Source organism: Aquarana catesbeiana, linkage group LG04 (assembly GCF_042186555.1).
Source record: "Aquarana catesbeiana isolate 2022-GZ linkage group LG04, ASM4218655v1, whole genome shotgun sequence".
NCBI lineage: Eukaryota > Metazoa > Chordata > Amphibia > Anura > Ranidae > Aquarana > Aquarana catesbeiana.
Genome location: NC_133327.1, coordinates 199,350,410 through 199,377,872, shown reverse-complemented (window position 1 = coordinate 199,377,872; position 27,463 = coordinate 199,350,410). Strand labels below are relative to the sequence as shown.

The 27,463-nt window shown below is 40.2% G+C and overlaps 1 protein-coding gene across 2 annotated transcripts in view; it reads right to left on the bottom strand.

The window, feature by feature from the left end:
• Nucleotides 1-27,463, bottom strand: part of RSRC1 (arginine and serine rich coiled-coil 1) — a 531,608-nt gene that overhangs the window by 259,812 nt on the left and 244,333 nt on the right. For both annotated transcript variants that reach the window (XM_073626091.1, XM_073626090.1), the window contains exon 6: nucleotides 8,969-9,020. In XM_073626091.1, coding sequence (XP_073482192.1) covers nucleotides 8,969-9,020 — 52 coding nt within the window. The remainder of the gene's footprint in view (nucleotides 1-8,968; nucleotides 9,021-27,463) is intronic.

Below are 27,463 nucleotides of genomic sequence, written 5' to 3'. Positions count from 1 at the left end.
CAAATATCTATTTTTTATTGAAAACAAAAGTGCAGCAAATAGGGGCTCTTTTAAAATGCGCTTACACTTTAACCACTTACCGACCACCGCACGACGATGTACGTCCAAACTTTGAACGTGGATATCGTTGTTATGGCAGCAACTAGCTGCCATAACCCCGGTATCCCCATTCTCGTGCGGCGGCCAGCTTTCAGATAAAAGTGGTCCCTGCGGCAGATTCGCCGCGAGATCACTTTTATCGGTGGTGGGAGAGGGGCCCCCCTCCCGCCGCGATCCAGTGCCCTCCGCCGCTTACCGGAGCCGTCAGTAGCGGCGGAGGCGATCGCATCTGTCAAAACGTAATTTACGCCCACGCCTCTTAAAGGCATATTTTTTTAAATGTCATTTTTTTTAATGACTTTTTTTTTAATTGCATTTTATTGTAAATATGAGATCTGAGGTCTTTTTGACCCCAGATCTCATATTTAAGAGGTCCTGTCATGCTTTTTTCTATTACAAGGGATGTTTACATTCCTTGTAATAGGAATAAAAGTGACACAATTTTTTTTTTTTTTTTTAAACAGTGTAAAAATAAATAAAATATTGTAAAATAAAATTTTTTTTTTTAAACCCCCCCCCCCCCCGTCCCGACGAGCTCGGGCGCAGAACCAAACGCATACGCGAGTAGCGCCCGCATATGAAAACGGTGCTCAAACCACACATGTGAGGTATCGCCATGACCGGTAGAGCAAGAGCAATAATTCTAGCCCTAGACCTCCTTTGTACCGCAAAATATGCAACCTGTAGAATTTTTTAAACGTCGCCTATGGAGATTTTTTAGGGTACAAGTTTGACGCCATTCCACGAGCGGGCGCAATTTTCAAGCGTGACATGTTGGGTATCAATTTACTTGGCGTAACATTATATTTCACAATATAAAAAAAAATTGGGCTAACTTTACTGTTGTCTTATTTTTTCATTCAAAAAATTGAATTTTCGCCAAAAAAAGTGCGCTTTTAAGACCGCTGCGCAAATACGGTACAAAAAAAAAGTATTGCAACGACCGCCATTTTATTCTCTAGAAGAAAAACCATATATAATGTATGGGGGTTCTAAGTAATTTTCTAGCAAAAAAAACTGTTTTAAACATGTAAACACCTAAAATCCAAAACGAGGCTGGTCTTTAAGTGGTTAAGCCAGGCCATGTGCATAATTTTTGAGGGATTTTCTAATACAAAAATTCACAGTATATAATTTGGTCAGCTGTGTACAAAAGCTACACAATAATGCTGGTATCAGTATAGCCTACTGCTTTTGTTGTAAGTAAAAAACTGGAACAAAACAGTTATTTGCTATACATGGCATAAAAAAAAAATAGCAAAACACTATTTGCACAGCATGATTCATTTTTCACTCCAAGAACTGAGACTCCGCTTTTAAACAGTAAGTCAAATCATAATTAGTATTTTTTTTTTTTTTTTTTTTTACTACACTCACCCCAAGGAAAGGGCAATGATCCTTGGCAATTTATCTGCATTGCTCTTCAATAGCTGGAGTGGTCATTGAGTGCACAGTTGCCTCATGACCAGCAGAAAAGGCATGCTTGATGATGCTGTAAGCACACAATTGCTGTACAGTGGAAATTTTGGGTAACCCGAGTCCTGTACATGACATTGTGCTAGGCTTTAAGCAAACCAATGGAGGTGTGCAGCAGCATACAGGCATATAGCTCCACTAGACTTTAAGAAAGTAGACTGTATCAGCATTTCATCAGGCCTAAATATTGGTAACGCCTAACTTCAGACTTCTGTTTGAACTGCTTTTCCAAATTCACAAATAACGTACTACCAAGCCAACGCCACTGGTTACACTAGTGATCAAGTTAAAGAACCTTAGGACTGCTGGCCTTCCCGCTGAGAACAGGCTACCTAAACTCAGCTTCAAAAGACGCAACATCAAGAGATAAGTGACACATTATACAGGGTCAATGTTAATCCACTTTATGGCTGAATGAGACAAATAACACAAAAGAAATCCAGATAACACATAGGATGATGGGAAAACAAGTTTTATGTCTCTGCTATGCTTCAGGAGATGCTATTATTACAAAATGCATCATCATGAGCCCAACTTCTGTTTTCTTTTATGTATTTAGGTGTCAAAAATATTTTTAAACATCTTTCAAAATCCAGAGCACCAAGGCCAAAATGAGGTAGATCTCATTCTATCTGTAATACATTTCAAGGTGTTAAATTAAAGAAATGAGGGGTGACAGCTGAGAGGAAAATAAACAAATTGTTCTTTTTGAGGGCCGGGCTGTCACATCTATTTTATAATTATACGCTTCAAAGGCATATTAAAGATATGGAGAATAATGCATATATTTGAAAATGTGAAATATAACGTTGTTTGGAAACTTTATTGGAAAAGATGTGAATATTTGCAAGCAGTATCAATACATACACTAGAGCTAGAAAGGAGAAAAAAAAACACTGGCTGAAATTCCATGCTAAAATATTTTAAGGCATAAAGAGAGTGAATTTGAATATGCAGCAGAAGTGAACAGATGACAATGAGCATAGAATGTTAAGTTGCCTTGCAGAAAAGAGTATTTACATGCATATGTCTAAATGTTTCTAGAACATATCAGACATAAGAGTATTAAAGTCAAACTCAAATGAATAATAATGAATTACACATATGAAAAGTATGTGAATTGTTACCTGCCAAAGGATTGATAATTCTGCTCAGCCAAACTTGTGATCTAGAATCTCCTAGCACACGGCTTACCCATGGTCCTTGAATTCCCTATGTTAAAGCCTTGCTCCAAACAATACTTTATTTTCTTTTTAGTTTTAAAAGGAACAGGCAAGGGTGGCAACACCTGTGAACTTTGTCCCGTTGTCTTCACTTGTTATTTGACAGGTGTCAGAACAGGAAAAACAAGGACTTGGATAGTAAGAACAATAAATATTCGGTTATAGAAGGGTAGCTTTAGATCCACTGTTGCAATATTATTTCTGTGTCCCATGAGGGAAGAGAGAAGCTGTTCTATGTGGACACAGACAACATTTAAAGCTTTAAAAGAGTTTTCTACTCTAGTTAAAACTTTAGTTGGGCTAAAGGTGGGCTTTAAACAATTTTAGATATATAGGAGCTGCCTATGGTGGGGTCTAAAGGACAGTAGAACACTGATGAGGTCATACCTATGCTTGTCCCTCTTGTAAGCATGTACAAAGCAAGAGAGTCCTGACTGTCTTACAGTGTTGCCTCTCTTTCTTCTAGTGTGAGTGCTGCTGTACAGGGAATTAGAGGTCAATCCTAATAAATTCAGATACTTAAACCTTTCATGGCCAGAGGTCAATGCAAGCTAGATATCCAGACCAAATTTAGAAGCGTCAATATGCATCTAACGACCCTATTAACTACCTTAAAGTGGTTGTAAATAAGTTTTCACAACATGAAAGCCTCCATTATGGGCCCAACAGAATATGTAACATGAAATTATAGGAAGGTTATCATCATTATAATTTATAAGAACTGTTGAACTAAAAGAGTATCAACATGTGCTGGACCCCAAACACACTGACGCTATTCATGAAATACCACAAAATTCTTCTATTGGAAATGATGGTGGCAACTTTGTGCAGAGTATAAAAATTGTATTACTATTACTAACGTGAAACTCACGTGATCGAAGGTACTATCTTTCTGTATACTTTAAGATACACATGCATAACAATTAAGTAGAATATAGTCATTACAAACATGCTATACCTTCACTTGTGCACACCATCCACTGCAGCCAGAATAGGGTTAGGGTTGGGGGGGAGACACCAGGAGCATTAAAATGAGTATACTATACATATGCAATGTCATTTAAGAAGAGTCAGTGAGTTAATTACTGGTAATGGATTGGATATGTACTGTACAATAGATTCCTAGTTTATATTTGGCACAATTTATGCACAGTAGATCAGTTCCACTGCATTTAAAAGCAGCTTCCCTTCTCATCAAGTAATATAATCTATGAAAAACAGGTGGCAATTTTATTAGGCAAGCTAGTGCAAGTTCTAAGATGAGCATACAAAGTGCAGTAATAGTAATCCTAACCCATGCCAAATCATTACATTCATTTTTCATTACAGCTAGATTAGTGGAAAGCTATTTAAGGTTGATTAATATGAATAAGAATAACTTTAATTTGTATATCATAACCAGTTCTTGCCATATGCAGATATGTTTCCTAAAAGAGCATGTTTGTTGGTGATTATACAAAAGCCGAGGAAGCCCTGTGAAATATAACTGTCCCCTCCCTTGTGGCCAAAAGGAAACAATTTTTTTTATGTAGTTAGAAATCTAACATTTGGCCCAACTTTGCAACATTTGGTCCCAACTGTGTGTGACCATATCTATGGAATGGTAAGTCTACCCTGTAACACATTTGGAAATCACTAATGGGGCCTACACATATGATAATCAGTAGCGATACACTAATATCAGTTTTTGAAGACTACGAATACGATACCTATTTTTAATGTCATGTGACTTTTTTTTTAGACTAATGAAAAAGGATTACTTCCCTACACTTAATTGCTGTTCCTCTGCCCTCGTGGTGAAGTGGTAGGCCAGCAAATATAAAATCAATTATTGCCCTAGGATGCATTTATTTTTTACACATAACGCCCAGCTCACTTGCCTGTGCCCTGGTGGTTTAGCGGTAGAGCACCTGCCAGAGCTTCTGCGGTCCGGATGTCATGTCTCAGCCCTGGTTCACATATATGCAAATTTAATGCGTTTTTGTTTGGGCTTAGATATACTTTAAATAACCAGTCTCTACAGTAGTGGTGTGCAGAAGGCTATTTCTAAGTGCACAATACATGCCAGCCAGCTAAACAGTAACATCAGAATTTGATATTCAAAATCTTTTGTCAATGTTTCAGCTGTAATGCTATGGGATTTTTTTAAAATTAGAATTACATTATCACATTAGAATACCACTGCAATACAAGCATTTTAAAAAAGTATTGTACTGTACACGTCCCTTTAAAGTGATTGTAAACCCATATTTTCTTATTTATATAAAAAACATTTCATACGTACATGTCCCTTTAAAGTGATTGTGAACCCATATTTTATTATTTTTATAAGAAACATGTCATACTTACCTGCTCTGTGCAATCTGGCTCCTTCCCCCCACCATAGCAAGCTGCTTGCTATGAGCGCACTCATGCCGGCTCACTCCCAAACCACATTCTGTGTGTCCATTGACACACAAAGTGTGGCTCTGCCCCAGCCCTCGGCTCCCTCCTCACTTGCTGTGATTGACAGCAGTGGAAGCCGACGGCTCCCCCTGCTGTCTCTGAGCATGAGGAGGGAGAGCATGGAGAGATCCGCTGCTCTCATGCATAATACTCAAGATCAAGCTAAAGTAAGAATAAAGAGGGTGGGAGGAGGCTTCACACAGATGTTTTTTTACCTTAATGCAAGGATGCATTAAGGTATAATACCTTCAGCCTTTAGAATCACTTTAATACTGCCCACTGGGAAAGAATAGAGCACCTCATTATTAGTCACTCAGGCAAGCCATTATGATGAAATCACAGGGAAGAATGCCAAAGTTCTGATGAGAATTTAGAGAGCAGCTGGGTGATCCAATAACAAGATATTTGGGTACCATAGTGTTTTTTTAGCTCTTAAAGTGACACTAAACTCTGGTTTCAAAAAATTAAAAATTCTATTCAACTATGTATTCTTAAATTAAAAAGTACCTTCTATTACTCTCCGTCTCTTCCAAATGTCCAAATTCCTTTTTTGTTTTTTCCTGCTGCTGTGAACTGATTTCCTGTTAGACAGTGGCTACATTCATTTTCCATGATCCCACTGTATGTAGAAATCTAGCCCCCTGTCTTGCTCACTACCATGCTGAACCAGGGACGTGTAGTGTGCATAGAGTATGACCATGACTACAACGTGCACTGCTCGTTCCAAAGGAATGGAAGATAGGGGGAAAAGAAAAAGAAGCGGTTTGATAGCTCATGGAGGACATTACATTGTTTAATGTCACTTTAAAGTGTAAACCCAGGACCCTGCATTTACTATATCTGGTCTCCCACAGTACACAGAACACGTAAATCCAATTATTTTAGTAAATATAAATGGCTAAACACCTTTTTCCCATCAGTAGTATATAGCAGTCTTGTGACTTCTATCAGTGTCTGGCCAAGCACTGGTTAAAACTTGTAGGTGGAGTTGTCATTTTTACTTTGTCCTATGAGGCTGCATGACCCCTGACTTTGTCTGGACAGTGCCGATTGGCCCTGTGCTGATCACATGCACCCCCCCCCCCCCCAAAAAAAAAAACTCTGGAAATACACACCAAACTGAGCATGTGCAGAGTGCCTCCAAGGCAATGTTCTATCAGCAGAAGGAATGATGACAGTAAAAGAAGGGGAGGATCAAACAGCCTTTTTTACACAATGTGCAGGATTAACACCTTAGGTTCCACAGAGAGTACAACAAGCATGCTTTACTGCACATACAGACTGATTTTGCTATTGTGGGTTTAGTAACACCTTAACCCATAAACACCAACATATTAAAAATAACACTAACACAAATCCAATACTAATTAGCCCCTACCCTGTTGAATACAAATCTTGTCCTGCACCAGGACCAGGTTGCCAACAGGTGGTTAAATTGCTTAGTAGCTTGACGTGCATATAATGCATTTAGTTAAGCCCTAAAGCTAGAGATATTCTGAGCTGAGTTTCTATACCTTAAAAACTATATTGATGGGGTATGCTTATTCTTATAATATGATAGATCTTCTACAAATTGACATGGATGCAAACAATGCAAGGGAACAGACACTGGCTCTCTGAATTGTCCAACTTTAGGAGAGTGATTTCTAGGTAAATTCACAGCTAATGTTAAGCCATACATCTGAGCTATAAAAAGATACAGTAAACTCAAAGTGTGGCTTTACCTGTATGTCACCAACAGTGTATGTGGGATAGATTTTAAACAAATAGTTGGAAACTTTGAATATAAAAATATTAAAAGAGCAGGTCCTGAAACAGCAGGTTCAGAACATAAACCAAGATGAACCATTGTATAGACACCAAGCAATGTTCAAGTTGCTCAAAGTGACACATGTGGCTTTATTTACAAAACTATCTATTACATTTTACCCAATAGAAAAAATTTCACAATACAATGAAAACTATACCAATACCCTTCCCCTCACCTATTAAAAAGGAGATAACGTTGTCTCAATCACATGGACAACCCTCCTGACGAAGCTGCATTACACTACTATAGCAAAACATGTAGACGTCTGCACATAACGTCACGCTGACCACTTCCCTTGATGTCCTGGGGTTTTTGACATCAAGGTGTCCATGAACTGGAAGACTGTTTAATACTGGAGATATTATCGGAACAGCTGATGAAAGATTCAATATCTCGGAGGAGTGCTAGACGATTGCAGCACATTGTGAGATGAGTGACTATTGATGGTGAGGTGGCACTATTAGGTTAACTCCCTGGATTGCATGGTGTACAGCGCGTTCACCCACTTGCTAATCTATCTGCTTGCATACATATGAACTGCATTTCTCTCTGCTATATATTGGCTTAATATGCGTTTGGCTCAATGTACCTCCAGGTCTACTTCCTCCCTCTATTATCAAGCTCAGCAATTTAAAAGACCTTTGTTTTTACACATTGCCTTTGGATTATGAAAACAGAACTGCACTTCTGATTTAACTACTAGTGCTGACCACATGAGTATATAAGCATTTGCTGGACTTTTTGATGGAAAGTATACAAATTTTTGCTTTATAGCATCCATGTCCTGTAATTTGTCAAATGTGCACAGTTTATACCCGGGTGGTAACATCCTGGTGGTAACTACAGAGGCATGCCAAGGTAAAATATTTGTTTGGCATTGTTGGATTTTATGTAAAATAACTGATATTATTGTGCCTGGCCATCTGTAGGGTCTCAGTGACGTAAGGTCCTTCGTCCATGTGAGGCAATGCTGACTACTTTTTAAAGGTTGAGGTGAAGGGTATTGGAAACGTTTCCTTGAATTGTGAAATTCTGTCTATTGGGTAAAAACTAATAAATACTTTTAATACTTTTGTAAATTATGCCAGGTTTGCCACTTTGGGCAACTTCTTTCATGGACCAAGGTGTCTATACCTTGGTCCACCTTGGAAGTTTATGATTAGGTTTTTGGTTGCAGTGACCGCACATCATTGTGAGTTGGTATAGCATTTAGAGATTACTCCCATTGGAATTAATATGTTTTGTGGTAACAGGTTCAGAACATACTGTTTATGCAAATATAACTTACTGAGCACTCCATAGAGGGCTGTTTTTATAAAACATTTATTTAATGGGTGTATTATATTATACATCTACACATGTGCAAACACACACATGCAAATGACAAAGCTATTGATCTTCGATTCAGCTATAAGATGTTTGGTGGTTGTGACTTACATTTTTTTTACATCTGGATGCGAACGGGGGTTTACTAGACAACTACATATGTTGCTTTAGGTCCTGCTTGCTCCAGACAGTAAATGGTAATAACTAAACCACCTAATGTCCTCTGAATACCTTCTGTTTATCAGCTCTGTGTAACCTTAGGCAGCACACTGGCTGCTTCTAATTGTAAAAACGATCTTCTGTTTGCTAGAGGTTCAGAAATCACTTTACATGCCCTTCAGAGGGATACGCATTTGCTAACCTCGTCCCATAATTGCTGTACCAGAAAGAATGCAAATAATTCTATACTTTTTGTTGTCATTGTTCTTTTAAATTAGTTCCTTTCCTCTTTAAAATAATGATAGAAATAGACTTTGCAGCACTGCCAGTACATAATACCGCCTTATAATGAGGTATGTTCCACAGTGTAGTTTCTGCTCGGTAATTATTTCAGTCTCACAAACGCAAACCTTCATCTACCATCACTCACCAGCAGCTTGGAGAACCATCTGCAGCGTTGCTTTGGCCTGTTCAGCAGGAGACTAAAAACAAAGACAAAAAGCATATTTACCATACATTATGGTACTAATCAAAAGGCACAGTGTTTTATAAAGAATAAACAGCACCGAGATAGACCAACACATCTATAAAAAAATATCCCTCCTAATTTCTATGCAATATCCCTGATTTGAAAAGGCATTCAACCATTATGAAACATCCACATCTCCAAGCCTAAATGTAGACCAATGACTTTCCCGTTTAATTGCTAGGATATATCCACTTCTATCCCATGTAAATTGCTGGCTGCACGCCTCTCTTGGTAATATTTAATTAAATTACATAAAATAAATGGGAGAAGAAAATAAAATCACTTTGTAAGGAAATCATTTCTTGGCCATTTACCAACTACTTAAAGTGTAACAATATACATCTGATGCATACTTTTAAATATTTTCTCTGAAAATTGAAAGATATAATTTTAATAATGACATTATGTAAAGAGCATATATATATATAACGTTAACGTTCACCCCACATATATTATAAAGTCTATATAAATAGATATAAATACACACATATAATATACATAAAGTTTATTAGTTATCATTTGCTCTCAATTTTGTTTTCATACATAAAAAGGTGTTCTTTTTTAATAGAATAAAGAGTAGCACTGAATACCATGGTGACAAAATACAAGGAAAACATTTTAAATAACTTTTAAAAAAGCAATACACAATTTTTTTTGTTCAGAAGAAAACACAGGCTAAAAATTCAAACAAAGCATTCCTCTCTGGGTAAACGACAACTGTTTATAGGACAGGGGAAAAAGTGGAAGCACGGTGGAAGCAAATCACTGTAGTGGGTGGAGTGGACAAAGTAATGAGAATTGACTATGAACCATAGGAAAAAGCAGAGAACACATAGCAGGAACCAACAAAGAAGGAAGACGTTAAGCATGAGCATGTGCTGATTTAAGAAAGGTTTTATGCCTGTATGCATTTACATGTATAAATCCTTCGGATATATTATGGTCACAGATGCATTTGTGTTCCACTTTTTTTAGGTCACTATACACGACACACATTTTCATTTGTAGACACAGCTGTATGTATGGCCCCATTGACTCCTATAGTGCTATAAGTGCAAAAAAACTATACACTGTATGCATATAAACACAGTTTTAGACAGCTACTTGAATGAACTCTGACATCTTCCATTCTTAGCCTGGCTCAATTTTGTGGAAAGCAACAGTAGAAGTGAAAATGAGAACAATGTATTCCTTAAAGCAAATCTAAAGTCATTTTTTCAATTTTATATCTATTAAATCTTCTGCCCTTTTTTAACTTTGGATAGTAAAACATTTTTTTCTGCCAGTAAATACCTCCTACAGCCCACTTCCTGTTTCTCGTCTGGTAAAAAGCTTAGGCTTATGACATCATGCACAGCTCTCTCTCACTCTTGTGAGAGTTTGCCAGGAAGGGAGGGGGGATGAGTCATAAGAGGGCCAATGAGAGCTGCAGGTGTGCCCTATGTGTGTCTGTGTAAATCCAGGAAGTGAACAGGCAACAGCTACAGCTGCCCACAGTTAAAATGGTTGCAGCCAGACTCAGTAGAGGGAGATTTCTGCAGCATATTTGGCAAGTACAGAATCACAGTACATATAAAATAATATGCAAAGTGGTTGGAGGGAAGCTTCAGAATGGCAAATATGTCTTTATAACAAATTATGTGAGCAGACTGCAGTTCCTCTTTAATATATTCCAAGCTTATTATTATTCAGGTACAAAAACAGACCAACTAAGGGATGGGCAGAACAGCAACAAAACCCCCCCCCCCCACAATAACAGGTTAATAGAAGTAGCTAAATGTTGATCATATCCCATCTTAATCTCCTCTTTTCAAGAGAGAATAAATTCAGTTCCTCTAATCTTTCCTCATAGCTGAGCTCCTCCATGCCTCTTATCAGTTTGGTTGCCCTTCTCTGCACTTTCTCCAGTTCCCCGATATCCTTTTTGAGAACTGGTGCCCAAAACTGAACTGCATATTCCAGATGAGGTCTTACTAATGATTTGTAAAGGGGGGAAATGATATCACTCTCTCTGGAGTCCACACCTCTCTCAATACAAGAAAGGACTTTGCTCACTTTGGAAACTGCAGCTTGGCATTGCATGCTATTAAGCTTATGATCTACCAAAACCCCCAGATCCTTCTCCACTATGGATTCCCCCAGTTGTACTCCCCCTAGTGCAGGGGTCTCAAACTGGCGGCCCTCCAGCTGTTGCAAAACTACAAGTCCCATGAGGCATTGCAAGGCTGACAGTTACAAGCATGACTCCCACAGGCAGAGGCATGATGGGATTTGTAGTTTTGCAACAGCTGGAGGGCCGCCAGTTTGAGACCCCTGCCCTAGTGTGTATGATGCATGCATATTTTTAGCCCCCTTGTGCATAACTTTACATTTATCAATATTACACCTCATTTGCCACACAGTTGCCCAATTAAACAGTGCACTGAGGTTGGCTTGTAAGTTGGAGACATCCTGTAAGGACGTTACTCCACTGCATAGCTTGGTGTCATCTGCAAACACTGAAATGGTACTTTTAATCCCAGACCATATATAATTTATAAAGATAATAAAAAGTAAGTGTCCCAACACTGAACCTTGGGGTACACCACTGATAACCTTAGACAATTCAGCGTATTAGCCAATTTTCTATCTACAGTGTCTTGCAAAAGTATTCACCCCCCTTGGCTCTTTACCTATTTTGTTACATTACAGCCTTTAGTTCAATGTTTTTTTAATCTGAATTATATGTGATGGATCAGAACACAATAGTCTAAGTTGGTGAAGTGAAATTTATACATAAAAACTGATAATTGGCATGTGCGTATGTATTCACCCCCTTTGTTATGAAGTCCATAAAAAGCTTTGGTGCAACCAATTATCTTCACAAGTCACATAATTAGTGAAATGATGGTCACCTGTGTGCAATCTAAGTGTCACATGATCTGTCATTACATATACACACCTTTTTGAAAGGCCCCAGAGGCTGCAACACCTAAGCAAGAGGCACCACTAACCCAACACTGCCATGAAGACCAAGGAACTCTCCAAACAAGTAAGGGACAATGTTGTTGAGAAGTACAAGTCAGGGTTAGGTTATAAAAAAATATCCAAATCTTTGATGATCCCTAAGAGCACCGTCAAATCTATCATAACCAAATGGAAAGAACATGGCACAACAGCAAACCTGCCAAGAGACGGCCGCACACCAAAACTCACGGACCGTGCAAGGAGGGCATTGATCTGAGAGGCAGCACAGAGACCTAAGGTGACCCTGGAGGAGCTGCAGAGTCCCACAACAGAGACTGGCGTATCTGTACATAGGACGGCAATAAGCCGTACGCTCCATAGAGTTGGGCTTTATGGCAGTGTGGCCAGAAGAAAGCCATTACTTTCAGCAAAAAAACAAAATGGCACCTTTTTGAGTTTGCGAAAAGGCATGTGGGAGACTCCCAAAATGTATGGAGGAAGGAGCTCTGGTCTGATGAGACTAAAATTGAACTTTTTTGCCATCAAAGAAAATGCCATGTCTGGCGCAAACCCAACACAACATCACGCAAAGAACACCATCCCCACAGTGAAACATGGTGGTGGCAGCATCATGCTGTGGGGATGTTTTTCAGCAGTCGGGACTGGGAAACTGGTCAGAGTTAAGGGAAAGATGGATGGTGCTAAATACAGGGATATTCTTGAGCAAAACCTGTACCACTCTGTGTGTGATTTGAGGCTAGGACAGAGGTTCACCTTCCAGCAGGACAATGACTCCAAACACACTGCTAAAGCAACACTTGAGTGGTTTAAGAGAAAACATGTAAATGTGTTGGAATGGCCTGGTCAAAGCCCAGACCTCAATCCCATAGAAAATCTGTGGTCAGACTTAAATATTGCTGTTCACAAGCTCAAACCATCCAACTTGAAGGAGCTGGAGCAATTTTGCAAGGAGGAATGAGCAAAAATACCAGTGGTAAGATGTGGCAAGCCCACAGAGACTTATCCAAAGCAACTTGGAAATGTGATAGCCACAAAAGGTGTCTCTACAAAGTATTGACTTTAGAGGGGGGGAATAGTTATGCACATTGACTTTTTTCTGTTTTGTCCTATTTGTTGTTTGCTTCAAAATAAAAAAAAGTCTTCAAAGTTGTGGGCATGTTCTGCAAATTAAATTATGCAAATCCTCAAACAATCCATGTTAATTCCAGGCTGTGAGGCAACAAAACATGAAAAATGCCAAGGAGGTGAATATTTTTGCAAGGCACTGTATTTACAAACTGAACTTTCAAAGCCTGTAGACTTTACCTTACACATTAGCCGAATGTGGGGAACTGAGTCAAATGGTTTTGCAAAATCCAAGCATACCATGTCCACAGCCACCCCTCTGTCCAAGGTTTTATTTACCTCCTCATAATAAGAAATCAGGTTTGACAATTTCCGTCTTTCATTAATCCATGCTGGCTGTTGCTTAAAATATTTTTTCCCAACAAGAACTCATCTATGCTTTTATTAAACTCTCCAGTATCTTCTCGACTAAAGAAGTTAAACTAACAAGTCTATAGTTACTGGGTAAAAACTTTGATTCCTTTTTAAATATGGGCACCACATTGGCCCTACGCCAATCCAGTGCTACCATTACAGTCAATAATGAGTCCCTAAAAATTAAAAACAATGGCTTTGAAATGACAGAGCTCAATTCTTTTAGGATCCGTAAGTGGATGCCATCTAGTCTAGGTGCTTTATCTGCCTTTATTCTGTTAAAATATTTCTGGACCATATCGCTTTTGAGCCACAGTGGATCATTTGGGGCTGTCACTACCATCCCCATTATGGACATGAGCTCCCCCATGCTCCTTTGTATACATAGAGCTGAAGAAAGTATTTAATACATTTTCCTTTTCTTTGTCCACAGTCACCCACTCTAGATTATTTTGTAAAGGGCCTAGATGCTAAGACCTGACCTTTTTACTGTTAATATATTTGAATAATTTTTTGGGTTTGTCCTACTGTCTTTTGCAATCTGTCATTCGTTTAGAATTTTTGCATCCTTGATTTCCTTTTTTCATATTCTGTTATATTCTTTTTTTAACATTTAAACAATGATAGTGTTCCTTCATTTTTATATTTTGTAAAAGCTTATTTCTTAACAATTATAACTTTAACTTTGGCCGTGAGCCACATAGGTTTTATTTTTAGCCTTTTAAACTTATTGCCCATTGGAATATACTTTTCAGTGAGTTTCCATACAGTCTATTTGAAGAATTCCCATTTCTGTTCTGTGTTAATCGATGACAATATTCTCTCCCAGTCTAAGTTTTGGAGAGCAGCCCTCATGCTTGGAAAATTTGCTCTCTTAAAGTTTTTTTTTTTTTTTTATCTTTCCCGTATGTGTTTTTTCGCTTACAGCTAACATTAAATTAAATGATGTTATGGTCACTGCTACCCAGATGTTTTTTTATATGAATACTGGTAATAAGCTCTGCATGGTTTGAGATTACCAGGTCCAGCAGAGAATCATTCCTAGTCAGGGCCTCAATAAACTGGACCATATAGGTTTATGAATGTTTCCCCCTTAACTGTCCCAGCGGTGCCATTACTCCAATTTCCGGGTAGTAAAAATCTACCATTATTATCACTGTCCCAGCCCTTGCAGCCCTTTCCATTTTGTCTCCACCTCCTCATTAACACTGGGAGGTCTATAACAAACTCCAGTGATGACCTTTGTAGTACGCACACCCATGTACAGTTCCGCCCATAATGTTTCAGGCTTATCACACTCTCCATCAACTAGGTCCTCTTTCACACTCGCTTTGAGATCACTTCTCACACAGAGACAGACACCACCACCCCTCCATTTTACCCTGTCTTTCCGAAAGATCTACTTAAGATCCACCTGAATCTCTGACAGAGCCTGAGTTGATTGTTTCCTCAGAAAGAGGTCACCCAGACATTGCAATTTGGGATGCTCTGAAAGCGAAGACCCAAAGTTCAATGGACAGGTCAAAAGGGAGGTCAACAAATTGGTAATGTTACATGTCCACAGCAAATTGCAATTCGCATTGATGCACTGGTAAGATGGGAATTTGCAAGTAGGCATCCTTGTTGTCCACAGAGACCAGAAGGTCCTTTAGTTGAAAGAAGCAAAGACTGACCTGGGAAGTTCCATGCAGAATCTTTGCAGTTGTAGAAAGGTGTAGATAACATTTATACCCAGAATGGGACAAGAGCCAGCATCTGCTTTGGGAACCGTGATCAGGTCTGAGTAAATACTTTGGAGCCCTTCCTTCTCTGGAACTGGGGTTAAGACCCCTTGAGACAGGAACTGAATCAAAGCAGCTTGGAGGTCTGCTGGTCATTCGAGGGAGATGTTGTTAGGTTGGACAACATTAAATTGGGCCAGAGGCAGAAATGAAAATCCTAACTTGTAGCTCCTGGTATCCCATTCTGGACCCAAACATTCTAAATGTCCTGGGACCAACAGACACCCCCCTCCCCATTCTGGCAGGTTAGGGTGTCTCCTCACTGTGAGTAGGACTTTGTCATGGTTGGAGGATTTGGGGGAACCTTTAAAAGAATCCAGGTTGGAGACTTTAGGCATGGTCGACACAGGTTGTTCCAGGTCAAGGCAGGTTCTCATAATGTCAGTAAGAATCAAATTGGTGCCCTTTTGGAGCTAAGTCTTCAGACCTTGGAGCCAAATACATCAGGTACTCATGTACCAAGTCAAAAAACAGATAAGATACATTCCTCAACATCCCCAACAGAATCTGAAGGAGGACCTCCATCTACAGGGAAATCAGAGATGGACTCTGGAAAAGAGGTGGGTGGAAGCACATTGTGGCTCCTGTGTTCTTAGACAGAAAACATGCATCACATTATCTCCATAAACATAGACATAGTATTCATGAAATGCCTACCTGTACAATAAAGAGGGAGGAGTCACATCTGAATGTATTATGCAGGACTCTGGGGAGTGTTGCAAGTCAAGAATACAGTCTCAGATCCTTTAAATGTACATTGCAAGCACCCCAGATGTGTTTGTGGATCACAAGCTGGCAAGGCCTGCAGGATCACTGGCCTTGCATTTGTTATATGCCATACTTGGTATGTAAAGAAATTAAGGATTTCCACAGCGGGTACTCACAGGAACCTGCTGGAGCAAGATGGGTTAATACAGTCTTTAAATCATCACTGGAGGCAGTAGGGAGCCCAAACAAACATACTGGATGATCATGGTATGGGTGCATTTGAAGGAGATGGCAGGGAGTTCCTCCAAACCCCTTATTAGTTTAGCTGCCCTTCTCTAGACTCTCTCTCTAATTCCAGCATATTCTTCCTGAGGACTAGTGATCAGAACTGGACAGCATATTTAAGATTTGTCTGAACCAGAGTTTTGTAAAGTGGTAAAATTATATATTTATCTCTCGAGTATGTCTCCCCTTTTTAATTCATGCTAATAGTCTGCTGGCCTTGCTTGCTGCAACTTTGCATTGCATGCTATTGCTGAGTCTGACATCAACTAGGGCTCCCAGGTCCTTTTCCATCCTTGACTCCCTTAGGGGTTCTCCCCCTAGCAGATAGCCTGCGTTCATATTTTAAGCCCCTAAAGGCATCACTTTACATTTGCCTACATTGAACCTCATTTACCATTTAGTTGCCCACCCCTCTATTTCACTGAAGTATTCTTGTAAAGTTTCAATATCCTGTTGTGAAGTTATTGCACTGCTTGGCTTCATGTCTTTCGCAAATACTGAGATTGAGCTATTTATAATAACCTCTACATATAGTTTATGAAGAAGTTCAACAAAATTGGTCAAAGAACAGAGCCCTGGGGCACTTCGCTCACAACTCCAAACCATTCAGAGGCTGCACAATTAATCAGCACCCTTTGGACATGCCATTGTAACCAATTTTCTATCCAGTTACACACACTATCGTGTACCTTTTTTGTATATTAGGCGTTTATGGGGTACCATGTCAAATGCTTTGACGAAGTCCACAGGGAGCTCTGGATCTGTAAAGTACTCTGCAGTTAACTCACGTTAAACTAAGAGCATCAAGGAGAGCACCTATCGCAGAGTCCAGGGTTCAGAATGCACATTATTGACCGATCCTGCTTCTTCCACCATCTTTGGGACCTCTGAAGCTGATGGGAAAACCTCAAAATCCCAATGTGGGGCTAGTATAATTGAAGAAGTGCAGTGCTTATTTAAAGTCCAAACAATGTATTAAGAGTTCGTAGAGAGCCAAAGTAATTCTTGAGGTGAATACTGGTATGCTGAATAGAAAAAGCCGTCACCAACACCCGATAATACTGACTCTTACCCTAAAACGAAGGGATATACACAGTGAGAAGTCAAATGATAGTACCAGTGATCATCACAAGCAGATAGATCCACTCCACCAGGATTATGCTAATCACACTGCACAGGTATGGATGTCAATACTCAAACTCCACCATCAATCGCCATGGAAAACAAATGGATAGACCTCAACTTCAGCAATGGTACTCTCAGAAATAAAAAGAAAAATATCCACTGCGCAGACATCCAGTAAGCATATTTTATTGTATAAAAGAGATTACCCTCACATGTTCTATGATACAAGCCATGCAAATGGAAGCGACCAGTGTTTCCAACAAAATGGCCGCCGTCCTGGTTCACGTTCGCATCACACACTTCAGCCCCTCCTCCTGGGGCTAGTATAGTTGTGGGAGGCCATTGCCTTGTTTTTCCATTGAACCAGAGTTATGGACAATGTTATGTTCTTTTGCTGAAGTGAAGCTGTTTTATTTTCAAACAAACAAAAAAAAAAAAAACCACAAGAGGGCACCTCCATCTAGCTGTAGCAATTTATTAAAAAGAATAAGAGACAAAAAAATGCACTCACTAGTTAAAAGTGGATCAAGGCTTGTCATAAACCCATATAAACATCCATAGGACCGTGAGGCTGCAGAGCTCGGCAGGCAAGTAGCTGGCTAAAGCCAAATTCTTGGTGTAAGTACAGCTGGCAGGCTTCAGGCTGCAACATATGCAGCAGCGGCTTCTGGGTGTAGCAAGATGGTTGCTGCCCAAATCAGCACCTCTCTCAGCTGGGTGATGCTGACAGGAAGTGGAGTGGAAGTGGCTACATGTTTCAGGGCAACACGACCGCCCCTTTATAAAACCACTCTTTGGTCCTCTTATGTGCTCTGTTAAATAATGGTTGGGTTTTAGTCAGCGCAACAGCATACTCATTTTCTTTTTTTTTAATAAAGTTCAATAAAAACTGCCACTTCTACAAGTGGCTGGATTCCATATGGCAATACACACAGTTTAAATCCAATGTCGCATGAAAGCGTTCAGAAATAAAACAGTGTATTACCTGCAAATGTGTGGTATATTTGTTAAAACACAATAGTAGATCATGATATGTAGAATAAACAAAATATGTTTTGCACTTAAGAGAGCTTAAAAAAAAAAACGTGTCTTCAAGGGATATTCTATTCCATCCCAGAAAGGATATTGGATTGATCTTTCTTTGGACAGAAAAAAATTCAATCCTGTTTTATATGAAAACAATTGTATGTAATTTCTTTATATAAATTTTGCATTTTGTAAAGAGGAATGGACCTGCATAAGGTGGTTTAGTATTTAACCATTTGCCTACTGGGCACTTTTATCCTATTCCTACCCAAGCTAATTTGCAGCTTTCAGCACTGTCGCACTTTGAATGACAATTGCACAGTCATGCAACACTGCCCATATGACATTTTTATCTTTTTTTTCACACAAATAGAGCTTTCTTCTGGTGGTATTTAATCACCATTGGGTTTTTTTTTTTTGCAAAATAAATGTAAAAAAACTGACAAATTTGAAAAAAAAAAAAAATACAATTTCATGGTTTGTTATAAAATTTTGCAAACAGGTGATTTTTCTCCTTCACTGATAAAGTTGAACTCATTGGGACTAATTGGCTGCATTGATGGGGCGGGCACTGGTGGGCTTTGATGTGGCTGTACTGAGGTGGCACTGATGAAGAGTCACCGATTGGCAGCACTGATGGCCACTGATAGGCAGCAGATTGGCCCTTTACGCCTGATCTGTGATCAGCTGTGTCCCAAGGACACACTGATCACAGAGCACGCAGCGCGATTACAGGAGGAAGTCTTATAAATCCTTCCCAGAACTGGCCGACTGCACTGTAGCCGTCATTCGGCTATAGCACAGTCTGGAAGTGGTTAAAGTATAACTAAAGGCAAAACTATTTTTTTTTTGATAGAGTGGAGAGGGAATAGAACACTTGTCAGCCTTTATTGCTGTCTGTGCCCCTGCTGGGGAGATTCACACTCTCTATTTGTCCGGTTTACCAGTATCATTAAAAGTGAAAGTAAAATGAAAATCGCAAATTATGGGTTATCTCCAGAAAAATAACAGAGGGGAAGTCTTCCAATGGTCACACTAGTTCTGGTGACCTGAGGGTCCCCAAGGAATTTCCTTAATTTGCAGGGATTTCCTCTCACTTCCTGTTTGGCTATGGGACAGGAAGTGAAGGGAAATCTCTGCGATGGGACACAGATGGCAGGAAAAAGAACATGACAGGGGTTAGAACCCTCCCTACTCTATCAAAAATGAAAAAAAAACGTTTTGCCTATAGTTTAACTCCAACAGCACATGTCTGCTGAAAATTTCAAATGCATTTGAGACTATCGGACTGGATAACAAGTACATCAACAGCAACCTTCTGGCAGAGGAGTGGAAGCATAAAGTTGTCATTATAGTGTTGGGAAACCTATTGTACGCAATAAGAATCCATTTTTACAACACTGCATGCCTTTTTATCTGCTTTTATGTGAATTTAAATATGTATTATAAAATTGACATCTAACAATGTAGAAGAGGTCGAAGTAGCATACAGAAGATCTCAAGATTGGCTTTTGAGGCTTGGATGAAAAATAGAAGGTCATTTGAGAAGCCTCTGCATACTAACCTGCAGCAAACACAGTCAAAGGAGAGGGGAAAAAGGTAGTGTTTAGAAAAGAAAGTAGAGGCAACTGAATAACAGTGCTCTGTGTGAGTATGCAAACACTGATTGTCATGTATAGTATTACACACCTGGTAGAGAAGAGAGGACTATGTGAATAAGCTGAAGATAAGATTGACAAGCCTAAAAATATTTAACAGACTGTTGGAAAATAATGTAATCTACAAATGTTGAATTGAGGAATAGTCCACTAGAAAATTTAATGACGTAAACTAAGGTGGCCAGTGTTATTTTGAAATGGTAGGTTGGAAGATAAAATAAAGCTTATGGTTAGGGCAGGAGAGATTTACTAAAACTGGTGCACACAGAATCTGGTGCAGCTGTGCATAGTAACCAATCAGCTGCTAACGCCTGCATGTTCAATTAAGCTTTGACAATAAAACCTAGAAGCCAATTGGTAACTATGCACAGGTGAACCAGATTATGTGTGCACCTGTTTTAGTAAATCTCCCCCCAATGTGTGTGCTGGGGACTTACAAAGTAAAAATCAGGAAGGGGACACATTTCCGAGGAGGCAAATGTGCTTTCCTGCTACATCCAGTAGTGAAATTATCCAGCAATAAAAGCCAATCTAAATACTACACTGGAGGAAAGGACTGAGACCCATGTGTCCTGTGAACAGCTAGACATGGCACCGAATCCTTGTGTTCTAGGAAGCTGATCAATCAGATCTGGGGTCTGTTCTATGCACGGAAGCAAAGTGGAATCTTTGTTGAAAATAGGTAGTCAGAAAGAATAGCTTTCAAAGGGTGCTTCATCCAATACACTAACAAAAAAAAGTACTAACAAGAGTTACTTGTACGGGTAAATGGTGGACTTAAAAGGCACAAGTGACGTACAAACTTTTATAAACAATATATTTTACTATAAACATGTTAAAAACCTATGTATTAAAAGACTATTAAAAGGAAATAGGCAGAAAGAGGAATACATCCTCTACACGTATTATTTCCATTTAAAAAGGACATAAATGTAACAAACTACAAGGTGTAATAGAAATGTAGGGCAGGCAGAAAAAAAGACCTACAATATACAGTACCCCTTGAAATTTTCCACATTTTGTCATGTTACAACCAAAAACATAAATGTATTTTATTGGGACTTTATGTGATAGACCAACACAAAGTGGCACATAATTGTGAAGTTAGAATGGCCCAGTCAACGTCCAGACCTAAATCCAATTGAGAATCTGTGGCAAAACTTGAAAATTGCTATTCACAGACGCTCTCCATTAAAATCTGACAGAGCTTGAGCTATTTTTCATAAAATACATTTACGTTTTTGGTTGTAACATGACAAAATGTGGAAAATTTCAAGGGACATGAATACTTTTTCAAGGCACTGTACAAAATAGTCAAACAGGAGCATATATCAAACAATCTGTATGTATCAAAGATACCCCAAAGGAGTATACAGTGCAGCCCATCCTTATGTATATAATAAATTACTTGCAAAATTATCTCCCAGATATATTAGATTACACCCATCCTATGTTGCGGGGCGCCCCAAAAGTATAGGGTCCTGAAGAAGCTAATAAGCAAGTGAAACGTGTTGAACGTTGGAAAATGGACAAGATCATTTGGTTAATTATGGTCATATCATCTTTTGCTTATGGTCATTTATGTCCTGCATCATTTGAGGATAGAGGATGTTGAGGGATGTATCATCCCTCTGCCACTGATCCCATCCTGCCCACCACCATCCCTCTGCCACTGATCCTATCCCCCCACCACCATCCCTCTGCCACTGATCTCATCCCCCCACCATCAATCCTCTGCCACTGATCCCCCCCACCCATCAACATCCCTCCCACCACCAGTCTTCTGCCACTGATCCCACCCCCCCACATCATCCCTCTGCCCCTGATCCCACCCCCTACCACCAGCCTTCTGCCACTGATCCTGATCCCCACCCCACCCACACAATCCCTCTACCACTGATTCTATCTCCCACCACCAGCCGTCTGCCACTAAACCCAGGGGGCACTCAGGAGGATGCAAGGGGCATTATGGAGGCACTCTGGAGGCATTAGGGGGCACTGTTTTAGTACCTTCAGCATGCCCCCTATATCTTCTGAGTGCTCCATTACATCATCCAAAAAGCCCTCTAGCAATAGTAAGGTTAGTGGCAGAACTACCAGGGTTTCAAAGGTTGCACTTGTAACTAGGCCCTGGTGTTCCACCACCATATGGGGGCCTCAAGAGGGGGCCCAGTGCAGAACATGAAAAAAGGCCCCCGGGATGGGGTCACGGGGAGCCTTCATGGTTTCTTGCACCGGGGCCCTGAAGGTTGTAGTTACACCTCTGCCACGAAGGTTAGAACTTACAAATACATTGCACGTGGTGGCAAAATCATAACTCTTCAATGCAAAATGTTAAAAAAGAAAAAAAATATTAACAGGAAGGCTTTTATTGCAGAGGAGACTCTGTATGTCACATTTGCAATAAAAGCTTCATACTTTCCTGCAAATCTCCAAAGACTGTACATTTATACACACCTGTACAGCTCATGCACTTCATACTGGACTGACTAACCGATATGCTAAAGAAAATTAACCAAGATATCAGTGTCTATGAGGGAGATAATGGACATCACATCCAGGGCAGCCATCAGAAATTGTGGGGCCCCTTACACAGCTTTAAGTCTGGCCCCCCCCGAGCCTGACCACCAACATTCCCCAGGGTCCTGCCCACAGGCCGCCCCACAGAATCTGCCCACTAGCTATCTCACTAAGTCCTTCAGTGCCTCAGTCCCCCTCACACCTGTACACTCTCAGCCCCCCCACACCTGTGCGCTCTCAGCCCCCCCCACCTGTACGCTCTCAGCCCCCCACACCTGTACGCTCTCAGCCCCCCACACCTGTACGCTCTCAGCCCCCCACACCTGTACGCTCTCAGCCCCTCCACACCTGCACAGTCGAAATGCGTTGGGTGGACCTTCCGCTATCACCTCATGCTTTTACATGCTGTATCAATTTCTTCCAAATGTGAGTGTTGAATTTATATTTTTAATAAACCACCTCCTTTTTAAACGGTATCACGCTATGTCTGCCCCCTTTATCTATTACATGATACCCTTCCTGTGACAATAAGTTTTCATGCTCCCCAAGACTCCTGGAACCTTCAGCTAACATCTCATGACCGGCTAAGGCTGATCGACTGACGGAGTTCCAGGATCTGCTGTCCCCCATTGGGTGGTTTGAACCCAACAAGCCTTGTTGATTTGGGTGGTATATGCCCCGCCAAGTCAATATTATCTGGTAAGTCTCCTCCCTCTTTGACGGTGGTGGTGTTTGCTTCCATTTTTTCACTCCAAGGTTCCCAGGAATGCCAGGAACTTCTCACATGTGTATTGGATCACAAACCTAATTGGACTGTATTTCATCATTTCATAAAATTTGGACATTTGTGTGTAGTGCAGTCACTATATTAGCACATTGCTTAATATCCATTCACATCTATTATGTTAGCGTTTGTGTCATTTTGTCATATATAATTCTTTTAACCTAAGAGCAATTTTAGCAGCTATAAGGTTATATGTGGTATAAATGTAAATGACTGGTGTGTGGGAACTTCATAATATGTCAAAAATATATACATAAAAAAAATTTGATTGTACCGGCAGCAATATCTGAGAATTCCAGTTTTACTGCAGCCCTGGATATGAGGAAAAGCTGGGTTACACAAAGAAGGTGAAATAATGCCTAAAAAACAAATTTCCTTTGGCCTTGAAATGCCTATGAATTATTGCAGAGTCTGTAAGCTTTTCGGCAAATCTTATGTTATAAAACCACTTCAAAATATTATATCTTTTTACATAAATATATATATATTGCCATCCGCATATAAACCATTTTAAAGTTAAACTTCAATAGGCAGCAGTGCAGGGTGATTGTACATGTCTCATTTTCAGTAAAATATTGCAGACAGAATTTTTTTCCTTCTTGCCTTAATCTAAAGTTTATTTCTGCGTGTGCTCTCTTAAGGTTTAACAGTTAACTAAAATAAAAATAATTCAAAATCAAAGTAGAACGCAATGCAAAAAGTTGATAAACAAAAGTTATTTCAGGTATATACTCATTACAAGTTTAAATGTACTTTTACATACTAGCATATGGAACTAAATCTAACTGGCTACTATCACCTGTGTAATTTAGTACACCACACTAACATATTTGGGGTTCTACAGTATTGACTTGCTCTGTTGGTCAGTCAAACACTTTACAAGCTCACACAAGCGTAGAACACTGAGATCTTGTGAATAATCCTCATCAATACACTCTTCATGCTGCTTCTTCATTGTCGAATCACAGGCATGGGATGACAAAGGAAACAGAACCTCAGCTGCTAGTTTTTCCTTTTTAGAAAGGGTAATGGTATTGAATGGCACACAAAGGAGATGAGAGTAAACTATAAAATATATAAAAAATAAAAGGGTGATAAACACTTTACATTCAAGTAAATCTAAAGCCCAAAATAAATGTCACTTCGGATAGAGCAGGGAATAGTTCAAACTTCATTTCTTTTGTCATCTAAGCTTTATTGGGGAGATATCCCTTAAAGCTGAAGTCCAGCTTTCCCTTCAATGTTGCACAGTTGTACAGGCTCCTCTACTGAAATTGATTACTTTGCTTTCACTATACGCTGTGAGTGTCCAGCAGCGGCAGGAAGTCAAATAAGGCCCACCTATCTCTGACATTATCTACTGTAGTTCTCTCCTCCCCAGCCTGTCACCGTTCTTCCAATCAAGGAGATTCAGCATCACATGCGGGTGTTACAGTAGCTTCCTGAAAACAGAAAGTCGCGGTATTTACAGCACCATGCCAGCCCATCCTACCAGCCATGATTGGCCTGCATTGCATGAGAAAGCACAGCGACCTAAAGATGATACCACTAAAGGTATGTAATGAAAACAGAAAAGATTTAATAATTGTATTAGTATGCTTCTTGTAGCTACAACAGGAAGTGAGAGAGAAAAAAGGCAGACTAATGGAAATCTCTTGTTCAATTTTTTTTCTGCAACAAGTATCCTCCACTACAAGATTTACCATCTCTTCCTGTTCTAGTGGAGAAATAAAATTTTGGCATCACTTTATATTCCAGTGAAAATGGTCAGTAGCACTCTAGGACAAATAGAGGGGGTCAATCTCACCTTTAGAGGAAAAGACAGCAATAAGAACCTTAAAGGAGCTCTAATCCTGTAATCTGTAAATTTCTTATCTTGGGGTATAGTGCAGGACTAGTATCTTGAAGTACAGTAGAGTACACAGGACTAGTATTGTTAGACCATGGGTTATATGCAGCTACCTTCAGATGATCAGATACTGGCAAAAAAAAAGCTGTCCCACTCTGTCCACTCCATGCTCCATGAGACTCCAGTTTTTTTAGCAACCAATAAGGGGTGATCAAGACACAGAAAGGGGGGGGGGGGGGGGGCTGTGTCCTGTACTCCAAGATAAGGAATTTAAAGGGAACTCAAAATTCCTCTCTTAATCGTACAGTACAGGACTTGGCCCTTCTATCCATTTGATCCTTGAGGATCCCAGAGTCTTCAAAAGAAAAATCAGACCTCTTGGACACCTGCGACATAGGGGCATCTAATCTAGGGCACTTAAAGCGGGGTTCCACCCAAATTTTGAACATTATCTCTATGCATTCTCTTCCTTGCCTAGATGCTGACATGCTGTGTAAAAAAATTTAAATCGCCGTAATTACTTTTTTTTCCCTAATATTCTTAGCACTTCCTGGTTTTCCTCCCAAGGGAGTAGTGTTTCTAGCCTCTCCCAGACCTCCCACAGTCCCCTGGGAGCTAGTCTCAGGCTTCCCAGCATGCATTGTGCAACAGCATCATCACAACATCTCGGTGAATGCTGGGAGCACAGCATTCACTGCATCCAGGAAATACATGCTTGTTGGCTTCAAATGCCCACAATGAAGATGGAAACCGCCTTCAGTGAATTTTATAAGTTATTCTTTACAACGAAATCGGACACAGGCGGACTTATTACACAGAACATGTGAGTAGATAATGATGAGAAGAAAAGTTTTTGAATGAACTCCAAAAAAAAAAAATGATAGGTGGACCCCCGCTTTAAAGAAAACCTACTCGAACTCAGACTAAAAAGGAAACCTTCGTTTGTGTCCCCTAGACTGGAACAGCCTTTTTTCAGGTTCTCTCCACTCAGAAGAATCATGTCTTTAAGTGACTGGTGTACTGGAAAGGCTCTCAATTTCCGCCCCTGTAGACCCCTATACATTTTATGCTGTACAGATTGGGTTTGCTGTGGCATCTCAATCTGCTCCGAGGCATATACTGACTTTAGTAGTTAGTCAATATCTTCAACTGAAAAAAGATATTTAGATGAGCTACCCGTATCCTCCTCTGATGCAGATTCCTCATCAGATGAAGAAACTGTATTCTCACCTTCTTCCAGATTGGAAGTATTGCGAGAACTAACGGTCTCAGACACTAACAGAGGAAGGGATCTAGCCGAGGCTGAAGGCTCTTGAGCTATGGAAGACCCTAGACCAGTAACCCTGTCATTAAGGGACCGAAAGGAGTCCATTACCTCCTTCATAGAAGACATTAACTGTTTAAAAGAGGAAGTCTCTGAACTAGCTTTGGATGGGGTACAATCCTCACAAAATAGTCTTTTATAACTATCAGAAAGCCTGGCCCTACAGTTCCCACATTTCTTCTTCACCAGTTTGTCCTAGAAAAAAAGCAGAAACAAGAACTAAAAACGGAAAAGTTCCATACAAAAAAAACCCTGCTGTAGAAGTAACTATCCACAGACAAGGGCTTAACTTGGGGGCAGTATGGGACCCGGATGCTGCTGCTGGTTCAATCCGAGCGGGCGTTCCATCTTCAGACCTGTCCCCAAGCTCCATGAAGCAAGTGGAGATCGGCCGTAAAGACAAACTGCTGCTGTACCGCTAAATGCGCCTGTCCAGCGTTCAAACTGTTACCCAAGCAGCATGTCTTCAGTGTAACCATGCCACGCTCCTTAAGAAAAAAACGGCGCCTGGAAGTACGTCATGTGACTTCTGGTTCCGGCGCCATCTTGCTGCGTCACCGGAAGTCCTCTGACACCATCTTGGTACACCGCGGTGAAGCACGAGGACAACACAGATCCACACAGCCACTTACACCACCAGGTAGACAAGAAACCCCCAAAAAAGGGAACCCTTCTGGTAGAAGTACAGATTATCACCCAGGACTTGGCCACAACTAGTCCTGGATGATACCAGAGAAGGGGGTCCACCAACCACAGTTACCAGACCTAAGAAAACAAAAAACATGTCGGTGCTCCTGGAGTGTCTGGAAACACAAAACAACTGAGGGTCAGAGGAAAGGGAGGGGCCTTTTGAATTGTATCTGATTTGTGTTTCCTGTAGAGGGCAGAGC